The 15,782-nt window shown below is 42.5% G+C and overlaps 1 protein-coding gene across 3 annotated transcripts; it reads left to right on the forward strand.

Annotated features, from left to right (window-relative positions):
• The first annotated feature begins 412 nt into the window (after positions 1–412).
• Positions 413–15,387, forward strand: LOC109522349 (protein polybromo-1-like). 3 transcript variants are annotated; one of them, XM_019880856.1, is made up of 30 exons: positions 413–637; positions 3,062–3,211; positions 3,312–3,409; positions 3,485–3,632; positions 4,135–4,284; positions 5,100–5,216; positions 5,287–5,355; positions 5,456–5,554; positions 5,646–5,731; positions 5,826–5,911; positions 6,017–6,233; positions 6,704–6,845; positions 6,926–7,020; positions 7,103–7,382; positions 7,463–7,568; positions 8,146–8,785; positions 8,864–9,075; positions 10,165–10,350; positions 10,462–10,619; positions 10,701–10,973; positions 11,025–11,191; positions 11,528–11,685; positions 11,793–11,976; positions 12,286–12,484; positions 12,580–12,778; positions 12,863–13,015; positions 13,782–13,928; positions 14,241–14,284; positions 14,612–14,816; positions 14,920–15,387. In XM_019880856.1, the coding sequence occupies exons 1-30, from the start codon at positions 533–535 to the stop codon at positions 15,081–15,083; spliced, it is 5,037 nt and encodes a 1,678-aa protein (XP_019736415.1). In that variant the 5' UTR covers positions 413–532; the 3' UTR covers positions 15,084–15,387. The 3 variants fall into 3 exon arrangements, with proteins under 3 accessions (XP_019736415.1, XP_019736416.1, XP_019736417.1); XM_019880857.1 differs by having other exon boundaries at positions 11,046–11,191; XM_019880858.1 differs by having other exon boundaries at positions 11,046–11,191; positions 13,785–13,928.
• The last annotated feature ends 395 nt before the right edge of the window (positions 15,388–15,782 follow it).

A 15,782-nucleotide genomic window follows, 5' to 3' on the forward strand; every position in this document is an offset into this window, starting at 1 on the left:
CCTGTTTTGGCTACATGTTTATTTCTCTTCCAATGTATGAATCAACAGAATATTCCTGCTTGTTATACGGCTTTATATTTTTGTGTGCAAAACGAGTGACAGCCGAATTTAACCATCTAAAAAAACTGTACAGTATATGATGTTTTTTTTCCCCTGTAAAGTTCACTTTATTTAACAGGAAATGAGTCGCGTGGTAGTTCTCTTGCTGTAGGATATGTGTCAGAAAGGTTCCAGGAGTGGTGTCACAAAAGACATATTTCAAAGCCAAATTTAAAACTCCCATGTTATCCTCTTTAATGTGGGCCAGATGATCAACCAGCACGTCTACAAAGAGATGTGGCATTTGCTTCACTCAGTACGAGACAAGAGGCAAGTGTTGTGGCAAGATGACACAGTTGCTTCCCATTGACAATACGCCTGCTCACAAAGCTCCGAGCATCTGACAGCTCCTGGCCGAGAAGAACATCGCCATGATGGACGAACCACCATACTCACCTGACCTGGCTCTGTGTGTGCTTTTTTCCCCCTCAAAATGCTCAAGGAAAAACATTTTAAAGATGTGATTGACATCAAGATAAATGACGGAAGTGCCGTGGATGATACAAGAATCCTCCCTGGAGTGCATGAAGACAGTGAGGTTTGGGAAAGTGCTTTACACTCCAGAAGGATTATTTCATCGGGAAAAAAGTTATAGTTTGCTTTAATCTCTATCTATTTTGTGACAACGGTCCACGCTTGCTTGAACGATTGATTGATTGATTGATTGATTGATTGATTGATTGATTGATTGATTGATTGATTGATTGATCGGTTGGTTGGTTGTGATCTTGGGGACTAACGGGTGGAAATTAAACATGATCAAAAATGATGATGTTGTCGCCTACAGGTATAATTAGTGGTGTGTGTTGTCTTGTGCTCGCCTAAAAACCACCAGCTTGTGGCATTTTTTTCCCCTTATTTTTCATTGTTTTGTTTTGCACATGCAGGACATGAAACGCTGTGCCCAGTATTTTTTTCCCCATTCTCAGTATGAGCATTTGATTATATATAATCATTATATAAGGTTTTAAAAAAAGAGGACAATTATTTTGTGTACAGAGGAATTCGTTACTTTTTTTTTTTTTAGCAAACCTAGCAAAACGGCTTCTGTATATAAATTGAGATTAAAAATTCATTTTTACCTTTGAGTTTTGTACTTAGGGCTTTTTAAAACCTCGACTTATTTAGAGGAGTTGAATGGATTTATTATTATTATTTAACACACATACCTGCGCTTCTTAAGTACAGAATGTTTGTATAAGTACAATGACATCTCTAATTTGAAAGAAACATTACATTTTAAAGAAAGTGCAGTTCCTGAAAAGCTTTTGTTTTGAAGGCAAAAGGTGACGGAAGTCGTCTTAACGTGATCGCCAACTTCACACTGCTGTCTGAGTATGTAAAATCGATGAGTGATTGGCTGTCTTCTGGGTCAAGATTCTGTGGGTCTTTAAACGCGAAAGGTAAACGCCAACCATGTCAAGTGGTCGAACTCAAATGATGTTCTTATTGCAAAAAGAGCATTCCTTGGTGCAGTTCACGGTGGCTGTGTGGCGTTAACAGACACAGTGCACGCCTTTGTCTCGGCTTTGGCGTTTTTTACATTTTTGGAAGGCTAACCGTTTGAGTGTTTTGCTAATGTTTGCTGTGTTGCGCGCGCCTAGACGGGCACAGGTGCTGCTCAGGTGCGCGGACAGCCGCCATACGTGCGGGCGTGCCGGGGCCTGGAGGGCAGAAAAAAACCTCCATACGTGCAGGGGGATGAACGTCAAGTCATTCTTCAGTGACATAACTTGAAGCAAAGGAAAGGACAAACTATAATTCGCCTGACAACTGCAAATAACAAACGCGGAATTAATATTAAACATAAATTGGATCTTAACGCTGCAAACATGTATAATTGAAAATTGCATCATAATATTAACATTTTCAAAGCTGATGTCAAGGCTTGAAGAAAAAATATATTTTATTGCTGAACCATGACTTGACCAAGCTCAGATAATAACAATATCCCCACAATAATGTTTACACTCGATAAGTCTTTCTCAATCTACTCCTACCCCACTCTCAAAAAGTTTGGCATAGTTGGCTTTCAGGTGAGATTTCAGGATGAGCCGAAAATGCAATACCAAGCCCAACTGTTGAATGTTCTAGTTCTATTTGTACAACTTGCTGTTCTGTAAAACAGAGTTCAAGTTCACAACAGGTGTCATATACATGAATCGATCGATACATATCCAAGGACGACCCCATCTGTACCTTTCTGTAACTCTTCCAGTCTCTCTGCTGATGACACCTGTGACACTCTATCCTTACTGGCCACATCCCTATGAGGACATCCTGTTCAAAGCTTTGTAGTGGTGTGATATTTTTGATGAGTTGCTGGGTTTTGTCTCATGCTGTCATAATGTGAACAGTATGACAAAAAAGATTAAATACCAATTTTAATTGAACTAGGAAATGTTTTGATGCTCGTGAATTTTGTTGTTCAGCAAACAAAAAGCTACTGAAACAAGTAGGGCATGAGCATTAATAAGTTTTGACGACAGTGCATTTTAGGATTGTCTCCAAATAGCACCAAATTATTCATAGCTTTTTCACAATAGTTTATTTTACATTGGAAAAACTAAGCGGCATGCCACCAGATGAAATCGGTCACCCAAAAATAATTTATATATATATATATTGACTAAAATAATGACAATGATGTCTCAATGTCATCATAAATTATTTACTTGGTGTGAAGTCTGGGCTTGTTTAATTGAACGTCAAGCACTGATTCTGGTGTATACAGTAGATGGCAACAGGTGGAAACAGACCTTTGTTGGACCTTCTGCCATTTAGTACTGTATAGTGGTTCCCAACCTTTTTTGACTCGTGTAGTATAGAAACTTTTTCTCATACTATGCGTCCTTCCCCTCTCCCCCACTCACTGACATAAGAAGTTTCATTTGAGTGAGGTATGATCATTGTCTCTTGACATGTGAAATGAACTCATGATTTTACTTGCCCTTTGCTTCAGGGCTTCGTCATGGCCTTGAAAAGAAGAAGGGCGACTTCGCCCTCTAGCAGTGTGAGTGGAGGAGATTTTGACGATAGCCATCCTTCATCCTTAATGTCTTCAAGTGGGCGAAAGAGGAAAAAGACCTCAAACATTCCAACCGTGGATCCTGTAATTGTCACTTTTCATATTTTTTTTCCACAATCTGAATGATGTCATAGCTGATGTCGATATCGTAGTTGCATGTGAGCGTTGACTTGTGGGCTTTCAGATTGCTGTGTGCCATGAACTGTACAACACAGTCAGAGACTACAAGGATGACCAAGGCAGAATGTTGTGCGAGCTGTTCATCAGAGCCCCGAAACGAAGGTGAGCGCAAGGTTGCCGTGTTATTATTTGAATGAACTAACCGTGACCCTCATGTCATCCACTTTCCATTTCAAGGAACCAGCCGGACTATTACCATGTCGTGTCTCAGCCCATTGACATGATGAAGATCCAGCAGAAATTAAAGATGGAGGAATACGATGACGTCGAACAGCTCACCAGTGACTTCCAGTTGCTGTTTCACAATGCCAAAACATATTACAAGGTCAAACCCCAGCAGACACAAGTAGTTAGGCCCACTGCTTGAATAATTAATCAGTCTGTTTTCGGCGAGATGAGTGATTCCCAACAAGTGTGCCGCAGCACGAGTGTTGTGAGTGATCATAGGTAATCATTCTAAAATTATTAACTCCAAATAATCTAGTTTTGTTTAGCTATCTATACCAGCGACACATCGTGAAAGGCTGAACATGGATTTAAAAGACAGTTTGGATCTAACTTTGTGCTAACAGTTGGCTATTTTTGTTTAGCTATCTATACCAGTGACACATCGTGAAAGGCTGAACATGGATTTAAGACAGTTTGGATCTAACTTTGTGCTAACAGTTGGGTTTTTTAATTTAGGGTGACAGTACCCCACTGAAAAAAAAGCAACATCCATAAATAACTAAATAATTCCAGTATGGCCAGGTTTGGAATACATGTGTCCTTGTAATGTAAAATAACTCTTCAGGAAACTTATCGGTAAACTTGTTTCTCTTGACCAGTCTGACAGCGCTGAATTCCGGGCGGCCTGCAAACTGTGGGACCTGTACCAACGTACCAAGAATGAATTTGTTCAGCCGGGCGATGACGACGAGGAAGACGAGGCCGGCTACGATGCCCAGGATGTCCCCAGCGGGTCGACTGAGGATGAGGTGAGTCGAGTAATAATCATTTGAAGGCAATCGTTGTTGTCATGTAATGTCATGAAATTTGGTAAAAACCTGCTGGCTGAAAATGTGAAATATGTCCGGTAGCTTAAACCTCACGTACACTTTTCAATGCCTCATCTTGATGTTATTTTTGGAGCAATCCTAGTAGAGACTGAATGGAGAGTACCTCTGCTGTTTGCAGCCGTGTAGTGGACTCCATTTTTCTTGAGTGCTTCAAACCTCAGCAATGAGTTCTCCACAGTCAACAAAATCCTGAATGATTAATTTATTATTAAATCATCGATCATCATGACCATCCTCAATTCATTCGCAGCTGCTATTGTATTTTTATGGGCATGTCAACCTCACATACAAACTTGTCTATGAGTACATGAGATGGAAAGTGATTGGAGTAATGAATGATTAAACGATTTTCTGAATTTCACAATGGCAAGTGAGATCTTTTTTTTTCTTTTTAGTACCTGAAGAAAACAATTTTGTCTTCAATTAAGCCACTCCCGCATGTAAAAATAAAGCCTACTGACTGACCAACCGAGATGAAGCACCCCCCCCCCCGTCACCCAAATTTCAGCCTTTGCGATTTGAAAATTGCATTTGACTACATCACGATGTTGAATTGAATCCCATTAAATATTCAACTCTAATTTGCATCCATGACCTCTGAACTATGAGCCAGATGTCCTAGTCAGTCAACCAACATGACTCCCCAAATGAAAAAAATTTGAGGTCCAAATCCATTGAAACTTTTTGCTTTTTACATTTCATTGTCGTAAATCTGACTACTCGTATCCTGACAGAGTGCGCCGACCTGCTTGAGAGATGTCCTTGAGCATCTCCTCGATGCCGTGGTGACGTATGCTGAGCCCTCTGGCCGCCTGGTCAGCGATCTCTTTCAGAGGCTGCCCTCCAAAGCGGTACAAAACTGTTCAAAGTCATTCTTTCCATCTTAAATGATGGCGATCTAACGTGCAATGTTTGGGTTAGCAATATCCGGATTATTACGCAATCATCAAGGAGCCGATAGATCTGAAACTCATCGCGCAGAAGATTCAGGTATCACGCTTGTACTCGTCTGCTGCTTCCGATATGCACTTATCTCTTTTAGGTACAACCCCGAATGATGTTAATGATTGTGAAATGTATTTGGTTTCAGATGGGCCACTACAGGAGCGTCATTGCCATGGCTAAAGATATCGATTTATTGGTAAAAAATGCCAAGACTTACAATGAGCCCGGGTCACAGGTCTTTAAGGTGAGTGTGTAGCCGAGACTCCGATGTGCAGCCCATGGACATTTGAAGGCAACAGTTTGTTTTTCATTTCTTGCATTGCATTTGCGTTCAGGATGCAAACACTATTAAAAAGATTTTTGCACAAAAAAAGTCAGAGATTGAACACGGAGATCCGGTCAAGTCCAGCGTTCGTATCAGGTAACAGCAACATACAATAAGGTGAATTATGTGAAGGAATAATTCATTCTGTATTCAAAGTTCATTTTATTAATTTTTTTATTTTCAACTCCAGGCATAGGAGGTATGCTCAGGGTGAGCGCCTCTCGGCAATTAGCATGGCTCTGCAATATGAAAGCGACGAGGACGGAATACTTTCCGGTACATGTTTGCATCATTTCAAACCAAACGTACGCATCATTTTCAAGATGGACTCATATGAAAACAATTGCCGTGGTCTGGTTCTTTCTTCCCCGCATTGCCCAGGATCTGTTCACTACGACGAAGGCGAGTCCGAGGCGGAGAGTCTGACCACTAACATCGACATGAGTAACCCGATCTTCCAGCTGTATGAAGCTGTACGCGGCGCCAGGAACAGCCAGGGTCTCCTAATCTCTGAACCCTTCCTGGAGTTGCCCTCCAGGAAGGATTACCCCGACTACTACCAGCAGATCACTCAGCCCTTGTGCCTCCATCAGATCAAGTACGAAATCGGCTGTTACCAATTTCTACATTTCAAAAAAATAAATAAATGAATTGGCCATGAAGGAATCGGAGTTTAATATTGTTAGACATCATTGGGAGAAAAGAAAATCAGGCTGCCAGTGACCAAAACATGAAGATTTGTCCAATTTGCTTGATGTGACTTTTATTTGTTTAATTTGACTTGATTTTGGTCCTTGTAAAAATATTCAGAGAAGAAGTAGAGAGTGAACTGACATTCAGAGGGTTTATGCCATTCACGCAGGAACTGTTCAAAACAAAAGTAGAACGTATCCGAATTTAGGCTCCACCCCAATCTGCATATCATTTGGACATGTCTTCTTCACTGATTCATCATTGGCGTCTCTCTTGATTGTACTGTATACTCCTTAGGTGTCGCATACACTCCCTTTGCCAGAGAGTAATTCTGTGCCCTCCTTCCCAAATGTGAAAGCCCTTCATTCCCCACAGGAACAAAATGAAGACCAACGAGTACGACAGCGTTGAGCAGATGGACTCCGATCTAACGCTGATGTTTGAGAACGCCAAGCGTTACAATGTTCCCCACTCCTCCATCTATAAGCGCGCGCTTAAATTGCAGCACATTCAGCAGGTCGGTCCGATTTTCCGCAATTCGGTGAGTTAATTTGAAGCGAGACTTGTGAAACTGAACATCGATTGTGTTCCGATCAGATCAAACGAAAGGAGCTTTTACAGAGAGATGACGACGATGGAGACAGTATGCTTTCCTGTGCCAACTCTGATGCCAGTAGCACCAAGAGAAAAAGGTCCTCACTGTCACTCTCCTGCGCGTGCGATTTTAATTTGCAAGTACGTGACTGACGCCTGTTTGTCGCTCTCGTTTTTCAGTCACAAGAAGAATACCAAGAAAAACCGAATGAAAGCTCTTTTCGCTTCTGTGACCGACGCGCGGGAGGCGGGCACCGGCAGGCGACTGTGTGACCTCTTTATGGTAAAGCCCTCCAAAAAGGACTACCCCGACTACTACAAAGTCATCTTGGAGCCCGTGGACTTGAGGACCATCGAGCATAACATCCGTTCCGACAAGTATCTCAGTGAAGATGCCATGGTGGAGGACATGAAGCTGATGTTTCGCAATGCTCGACACTACAACGAGGAGGGCTCACAAGTTACGAGGGTTAACACTGAAATATGTTTTCATTTCTTGATCATTTGTGGCTAAAATGTGTGTGTGTTTTTTCCCCTCAGGTCTTCAATGATGCTGATGTACTGGAGAAAATAATGACAGACAGACGCAAGGATCTTGGACCAGTGACTGATGAGGATGACATGGTGTCCTCAAAGATGAAAATAAGTAGGTGACTTCAGACTTTAAGCGCACTCTGACTTCCAACAAGGCAAATACTGGAGTCTTCTTTTGTACATCAGTGGTGTCAGGTTGGATCCTCTCATTTCCAAAACCATCATTTTTGAGAAGACCCCCCCCCCCCAAAAAAAAGGATGCTTCCTGAGCATTGTCAAAGGGAGCGAGCCAGAGATTTCTGAAAATATTAATTGAACTGAATTTGGACCTAGAAGCTTTTTGCCCAATGCCATTGATATGAAATCTTTCGCTAGAGACCACATCTGAATGTATTTGTATCAGTGGTGGATCGTCAGGGACAGCAAGGACTTCCCTGGTAGTCTGAGTACTAACAGAAGCACTGATCTACATTTACAACCTGAATTCTGATATTTATATATATAAAAGATATACTTGCGTGCTGTTATATTGCATTTTTACATCGTATGAATGGTTTGTATAGTTGATAGTGGCGATGACATGATTGACTGATTTGTATGAATTGAAAATTGGATTCCACTATGTCAAAAACCATCTGTAGCCACCAAACACAACGTTCATTCCGTTCAATCAATGTCATTGCTTTCAGGAAAGACAAACATGACCCTGAAGAAATCCAAGTATCTCACACCCTTGCAACAGAAACTGAACGAGTTGTACGAGTCCGTCAAGAACTACACGGATAAGCGCGGCCGTCGCCTCAGCACGATCTTCCTGCGTCTTCCGTCCCGCGCCGAGCTGCCGGATTACTACATAGCGATCAAGAAACCGGTGGACATGGAGAAGATCAAGAGCCACATGTTGGCCAATAAGTATCAGGATGTCGACGCACTGGTCGAAGACTTGGTGCTCATGTTCAACAACGCGTGTACGTACAATGAGCCCGAGTCTCTGATTTACCGGGATGCTCTGGTGCTGCACCGGGTGCTGCTGGAGACAAGGCACGCCCTAGAAGGTGGGGAGGACGCCTACGTTCCCGATGTGCCTCGCCTCATCCAGGAGCTCCTCCGCAGCCTTTTTGTCTCGGTGCTTGGCCACCAAGATGATGAGGGGCGGTGCTACAGCGATTCTCTGGCCGAGATCCCGGCCATTGACCCCGCAAACCCAAAGAAGCCCCCCCTCAATTTTGAGATCATCAGAAAGAATGTGGATGGAGGACACTATATGAGGCTGGATGTATTTCAGGACCACATGTTTGAAGTGCTGGAAAAGGCCAGACAGCTAAATAGGTGAGATATCGTCACCCAGTTCGGACCGAAACATGTTGCGTGCAGTGAGGATTATTCTTGTGTCATTTGTCACGACAGGACAGATTCTGAAATCTTTGAAGATGCCGTCGAGCTGCAGCAGTTCTTCATCAGGATCCGGGATGAGCTATGTAAGAATGGAGAGATTTTGATGTCTCCTGCTCTGAGCTATACATCCAAGCATCTGCATAATGATGTGGACAAAGAGAAGAAACAAAAGCTCCCCAAAGAGATGGAGGAAGACAAAATCAAGAGGGAAGAAGAGAAAATGGGTATTTAACTCGATACATATTTCGACTTTCTCTATGTTTAAGTCCGGGTTTCTCAACCTTTGTTGAGCCAATGCACATATTTTATACTGTATTATAAAAATATCACAGGAAACTGCCAAACCAAATTGTCACAAAACAGACAGTACAGTGGTACCTCTACTTACGAACGTCTCTTCATACGAACGTTTCAAGTTCCGAAACATCTCGACAGGAAAATATTGCCTCTCGTTACGAAAGAAACCTCTACCGTATGTGTCTATGTGTGTAGATCGATAGATATGTGTCTATGCAGCGTCCTCATCGTTCGCCAATCAGATTATGAGGTGTTGCGATAATTTTACGTAAATGTGAATCACCCAGAAAAAGTCACCGGTCAGGCGATCGCTCACTATGCAGATGTCTGCCTTGGACATTTTCGAAGGATTGTTGAAAGCCAACAAAAGCAAAACGCCCTTCGATCAGTTCTTTACAAAACGCCAGGCAAAAACCACTTCTGAGAGAGAACATGAACTAAAGGGGGCACAATGAGGACGCAGTTAAAAGTTAAAAGGCCATCATTTTTATTCTTTACTCTATTCTTTGTTTTTTACATTATGCACAACTCAAATTTATTGCGCAATAATCTAATTGTAACGTGTATTTATGACATTTTGTGCATGTTTATGCTTTAGAAAACATTTATGTCTGAATTTTGGGGGGGCTTGGGACGGATTAGGGCATTAACATGGACGCGTCTCTACGTACAAAATTTTCTAGTTCAGAAATGTCTTCCAGAATCAATTAATTTCGTAAGTCGAGGTACCACTATACAGTATATATACGTCCACTGAAATAATGTTGATCTCCTGCCATGTAGTGGAAGAACATTTAATTGTTCTGCCTCTTAATTTTACATCGCTGGCATCACTTTATAAACAGATAGATTGTTCGTAGTTTAAAAAAAAAAAACGGACCGATTAGTAGAAATTGGCTACCGGTAATTTACTGCGGCACACTAATGTGGTTGGGAATCACCGTTTCAAGTCTTTTCCTGGCATATCGCCACACGTATGGCACCTGTTGTCAAGAGAGCACGCTGTGAATTTCCAGAAGCTGAAAAGCGGGAGGAATCTGTCGGAGGTTCCTGGCAGCTGAGCGCGCAGCGCACATACAGCCAAGACTGCAGCTTCAAAGACAGCATGTATTGTGTTGGAGACTACGTGTACGTGGAGCCTGCCGAGCTGAACCTCCAACCTCACATCATCTACATCGAACGCCTGTGGCAAGATGACACCGGTCAGTGCCTGCGAGCTGAAGATCATTCATGCAAGAAAAGCTCTCTCTTTATTTGCACCCGCTGTCCTCTTTCTGTGTGCTTGCTTGATTATCGTCCTTCAATCATTTCAGGTGAGAAGTGGCTCTACGGCTGCTGGTTCTACAGGCCAAATGAGACGTTCCATGTCGCTACACGAAAGTTCTTGGAGAAAGAAGTATTCAAGAGCGACTATTACAACAAAGCGCGGATCAGCAAGATTTTAGGCAAATGCGTGGTTATGTTTGTAAAGGTAACCACTCTGTGTGTCACCCGAGCAACTGCTATGTAATGTCTAGATGCCAGTTGACATTTTTTCTTGCCGGATTTCAAGGAGTACTTCAAACTTTACCCAGAAGGCTTCAGGGCAGAGGACGTGCATGTCTGCGAGTCACGTTACTCTGCCAAGTCCAAGTCCTTCAAGAAGATCAAGTTGTGGACCATGCCCTTGAACTCGGTTCGCTTTATCCCAAGAGAAGTGCCTCTGCCCGTTGTACGGGTAGCATCTATATTTGCCGCGAAAGAAGAAGAGAAGGACGAGAGAGAAGAGGAACTCACAGAAATTACAGACGAAACCAAAGTGACAGAATGTAGCAGCATAGACAAGGTAAAAGGCCCTTGTCTGTGGTAATCAATAACATTCACTTGCCGCTCTCAGTCCTCTATTTTATATCTGCAGGAGAGGGAAGATGTTCCACTGGAGATGGCCAACGGGGAAGCAGGATGCCACTACTATGAACAGCTCTGCTACAACAACCTGTGGCTGAAAGTGGGAGACTGCGTCTACATTGGCTCTCATGGGCTAGTGCGCCACCGAGTGGGCAGGTGGAGTAAATGCGTCAGTGCGGGTTTAAATGCGATAAACCTCGGAAGCAATTGGGACACGTTTAACTGGAGGTGGGGGTAACACATGTGTGCAAGTCGTAAGATGTTTCCAATGTAAACATGCAAGTCGTGTGGCTCAAGTGTAAATCAAGTGTTCAAATAGCAAGCCAGTGCCAAATCCCAAAATGGCCGACTTCAGCCAGAGTCAAATCAAGTCATGTGACTTGAGTTCCCCACCTCTGAATCTCAATCCACGTAAATCATGAACCCTTGATGCCAGGTACACTAAAAAAAATGGTTTTCTCTCCAACAAGAGACTTAAAATTTGTTGTACAGGATTGAAAAAATGTGGATGCGCGATGGAGCCGGCTACTTTTTCGGTCCAATCTTCATCCATCCCGAGGAAACGGAGCATGAGCCCACTAAAATGTTCTACAAAAAGGAAGTTTTCCTGAGTAACCTTGAAGAGACTTGTCCCATGACCTGCATTATAGGTAACCATCGTATCGACAGCCTGCCACACTGTATGAGCAATTCTAATTCATCGAATGAATGATTAATTTCACAGTTGTGCGATTCATGCAAATTTCTTGTCTCACAGGGAAATGCGTGGTGTCATCCTTCAAAGAGTACCTGTCTTGTCGGCCAACCGAAGTACTTGAAGAGAACGTCTTGCTCTGTGAGAGTCGCTACATAGAAAGTGAGAAGCAAATGAAGCGCTTCAAAGGCCTGAAGCGCTTTTCATCATCCGGAAAGATGGTGGAGGATGAAATCTACTATTTTAGGTAGGACCACGGATTGGATACTTCATGGGATACGTTGGAATTGTCTGCTATCAGTCTTCATAGAAAAACATGTTCAAGGGTGCTTGAGATCTCAATATGGGCCAAAATTGTTTGTCCCTCTTCAATGTTGACAACATTTTTAATCAATTGCTGCAGTTGAATATTTCCCTTAGTTTTGTGTTATGCTGTTCAACAAGCCTTGATCATAGAGTCTCCTTTCATTTGGCAATCATAATTCCATATAATTGTGTTCCGTTCTGTTCTGTGTCTTACATGAATGTATTGGCCTCTCTATTTTTCCTCACACAGGAAGCTTATAGTTCCCCAAAAAGAGCCGTCACCTTTGCTGGACAAGAAAATTGAGGAACTGGAAGCTAAATTTGCCGATATGACGGATGAGGAGCTGGAGGAGCTTGGGGATGATGACAGCGAGCTTGATCATTCTCTTCCTCGGATGCATTCTTCCATGTGTAGTGACATGGATATCATGACTTACACTCCCCCACAGGTCAGGCCTGTTAATTAAACACGCCAGAGAAGGACTTAGCTGTTAGTTTGTGGCCTTTTTTTTTTGTTGAGATTTTCTCTCCTGTGTATGCACAGTCAACCAAATCTCTAAAGGGTCTTTCCAAGAAAGAGGGCTCAAAGCGGAAGATCAATATGAGCGGCTACATCCTGTTCAGCAGCGAGATGCGGGCCGTCATTAAAGCTCGGCACCCAGACTACTCCTTTGGCGAGCTAAGCCGCCTCGTTGGCACAGAGTGGCGGAACCTGGAAAGTTCTAGGAAAGCAGAATATGAAGGTGAAGAGGGCCATGACGAAATGTGTTCATTGATTGGGAAAATGTATCAAAAGAAATGTCACATTTGCATTTGATGCGTTGCAGAGCGAGCGGCTAAAGTGGCTGAGCAGCAGGAGCGCGACAGGACCCAGTACATGACATCCCCTCGAGCAGGTACCCCAATAGGGGCACTGATAGGAGTGGTGCCTGCTCCAACCCCCATGGGGATGCTAAATCCCTGCTTGACGCCTGTGTCAGGTAACCCCTCAGAGTTACAGATGGATTCCCAGTGTACTGTAGAGGGCTGGAATAACAAGCTTCCCTGCTTGATCTGCTCACGTCTTATTACATCAGCATGTTTGTTTTGTAAAATGTTGTCTCGCATTAAAAAAAAAAAAAAAAAAAAAAAAAAAAAAAAAAAAAAAAAAAAAAAAAAAGGGCCAAGCCAAAACCTTGACTGGAAAGCAATAACCTACATGCTCCACAGCTTTACTTATATATAGCGCATTTCATAGAAAAAAGGGTCCAAGGACTGACCCTTGAGGGACCCCACATGTCATGACCATTGCATCAGATTCAAAATTTCCAATGGTCTCAACATAACTACTGTGCTACTGTCAGGTTGCGGTTTGAACAAACACGACAAAGTGATTTCTTTTTGAAAAACGTCAACTCCCTCTTTAAGGTACAAAATAACGATATTAACATAAAAACAACGGGCTCCTCTTCGGCCCATTCTGCATCCCTCTGCAGAGGTTTGTGATTGCTTAATGTGTTTTTTTTTTTTCTCATGTCCTGCTCAATAACACAAAATAACAATAACAAACCCATGGGAGTGGCAAGAAGGGCTTCAAAGTAGTGCTTGTGTGTGACCCCCCGACCCCCCCATGACATTTATTTTGCATTCACTCACAGTAAAGAATACATGAGTTCATATTGACTAACATGTAATGCATGCTTGTAGGGATGCATGATTAACTAATGCATGTTGCTGTGTTTTGTGTTGCTGCTCTTCATTCTTAAGAAGCTATGATGGGTGCATGTAGGTCAGCAGTGATACCCCAAGGAATGGTTAGTATGGCTGGCATACCACCACATCTCACGGGGGAGCATTTACACCCCCAGCATCCTCTTCTCATTAAGCCCGGGTTCCCTGGAATGCCATATTTTGGTAAGAGTGCTGTCAAGCCACCCTGTCTCCCCCACAGTTGCTTCCTGTCTGCCAATCTGACTTGCTGGAGGGGCTACCTGTACCAATAGGCTGTGAGCTTTAGTGAAAGACTCCCGGCTGATTAAAGGATTTGTGATTTACTCAAAGCAGAGCATATTTTGATTACTTCAGTCTTAAGACAAGGAAATTAAATAAGTCAGCATTATATGTTCATAATTGGAATTCCAGACATTTCCAGTGTTGCTCCGATGACATTGATTGAATTGCAGTAATGGGTTTTGTGAGTCCTTGTCTTTGTATTGAATATCTCAGGCATCAACGGTATCGGTGAAATTGGAGCAGGGAATGGATCTCAGGTAATGACTAATCTCTGAATGTAATATTGATTTCAATTCATACTCCAATTTTTGCTGAAATGAGTAAAGAAAGAAGGCTTTATTTCAAGCGTGCGATGGTCCAAAGTAAAAACAAAGTAGTCAAGACAAAAATATTAAATATGTTGCCTTAGATAGAATTTTTCTATCCTGTCTTCACCCCGAGTTACTTACATACTCATAGAGGCAAACAATATTCACATGCATATTTACAAGCAGCGTCGCTATAGGTTCAACATGCAAATGTGATCGTGGTAGTGATGAAATATTGTCTGTCCTCATTTGTTCATTGTACTGTATTCGTTTGAGATGAGTCCTGGGCAACCGGCTCCACCACCATACCCAGGACAAGGCCAGATCGGGCAGGCTGCCCTTCAACAGCCCTCCACCCCGTTATTTGTGTCCCCTCCAGCCAAGTCCCAGAGGCTCCTCCACTCTGATGCTTACCTCAGCTACATAGAGGGTCTCACATCTGAATCATCTACTGTGAGCAAGTGGGACCAAACATTTTCAAGTCAGTCTTTTTAACCCGTTTACGTAAAATCATTCATAAATCGAGGAACAATCGCGCTACAGAGGAAACATTGAGTTATTTGACTGTGTTTTTTGCATTTTAGTTAAAAAACAAGATGTGCGCCTGACAAAAGAGCAGGAAAGTAGACTGCCGTCCCACTGGCTGAAGAGTAAAGGAGCCCACAAAACAATGGCCGATGCACTTTGGCGACTGCGCGACCTGATGCTAAGGGATTCGCTGAATATTCGCTACACACACAACCTGTAGCGTGGTCTTAATCTGAGCCTCTGTTCCCAGACCTGTAAAACAGGGTTGGGGTTATGCTCGCTAAAAGTATGAACTTTGTGTTGTTATGATTAAAGAGATGTGCTTATGTTAACAGAGGTTGCTAATTGAAGCAGTTTTTCATTTAACATTTTCGATGTACTGTTCCAAGTGCAATATTGTCCAAACCGTCATTCTGTGATGAATGCCTTTGTGCTTTCATAATTGTAAAGCGTTACATTTGTCTTGTTTTCATTTCATGTTCGCTTCATTGAAGTGTATTAAAAACAATGTTGCCTGGTTGTGACCAAGTTGCAGTTTTATTTGGATCAAATTCAAGGTGCATATTGAGAATTGAATTTGTGTCAACAGTGACATTCATGTTTCACTAATGATGAATGTGGGACATCATTTCTCAAGAGTCAATGTCATTACAGCTTCCGGTGATACTTTATTGCATTTTAAGTCAAGAAACAAGATGAAGGGCTTAAGAAAATGTTATTGTGGACAATCTAAAATGATCTTTTGACTTGGGGGAGATTGGGGGGTGTTCTCATGCTGGTATTTGGTATTGTGAATACTTAGGAATCACTTTTACTCCATTTTCGTTTTGTCTCAAGGCAACTTAACTATAAACACCTGCATGTTTCTCTGTCTTGTGCATAGCGTATTTGACATTTCATGGTTGGGACAAAAAAAGGT

This window comes from Hippocampus comes, unplaced genomic scaffold (genome assembly GCF_001891065.2).
Source record: "Hippocampus comes isolate QL1 unplaced genomic scaffold, H_comes_QL1_v1.1 scaffold68, whole genome shotgun sequence".
Taxonomy (NCBI): Eukaryota; Metazoa; Chordata; class Actinopteri; order Syngnathiformes; family Syngnathidae; genus Hippocampus; species Hippocampus comes.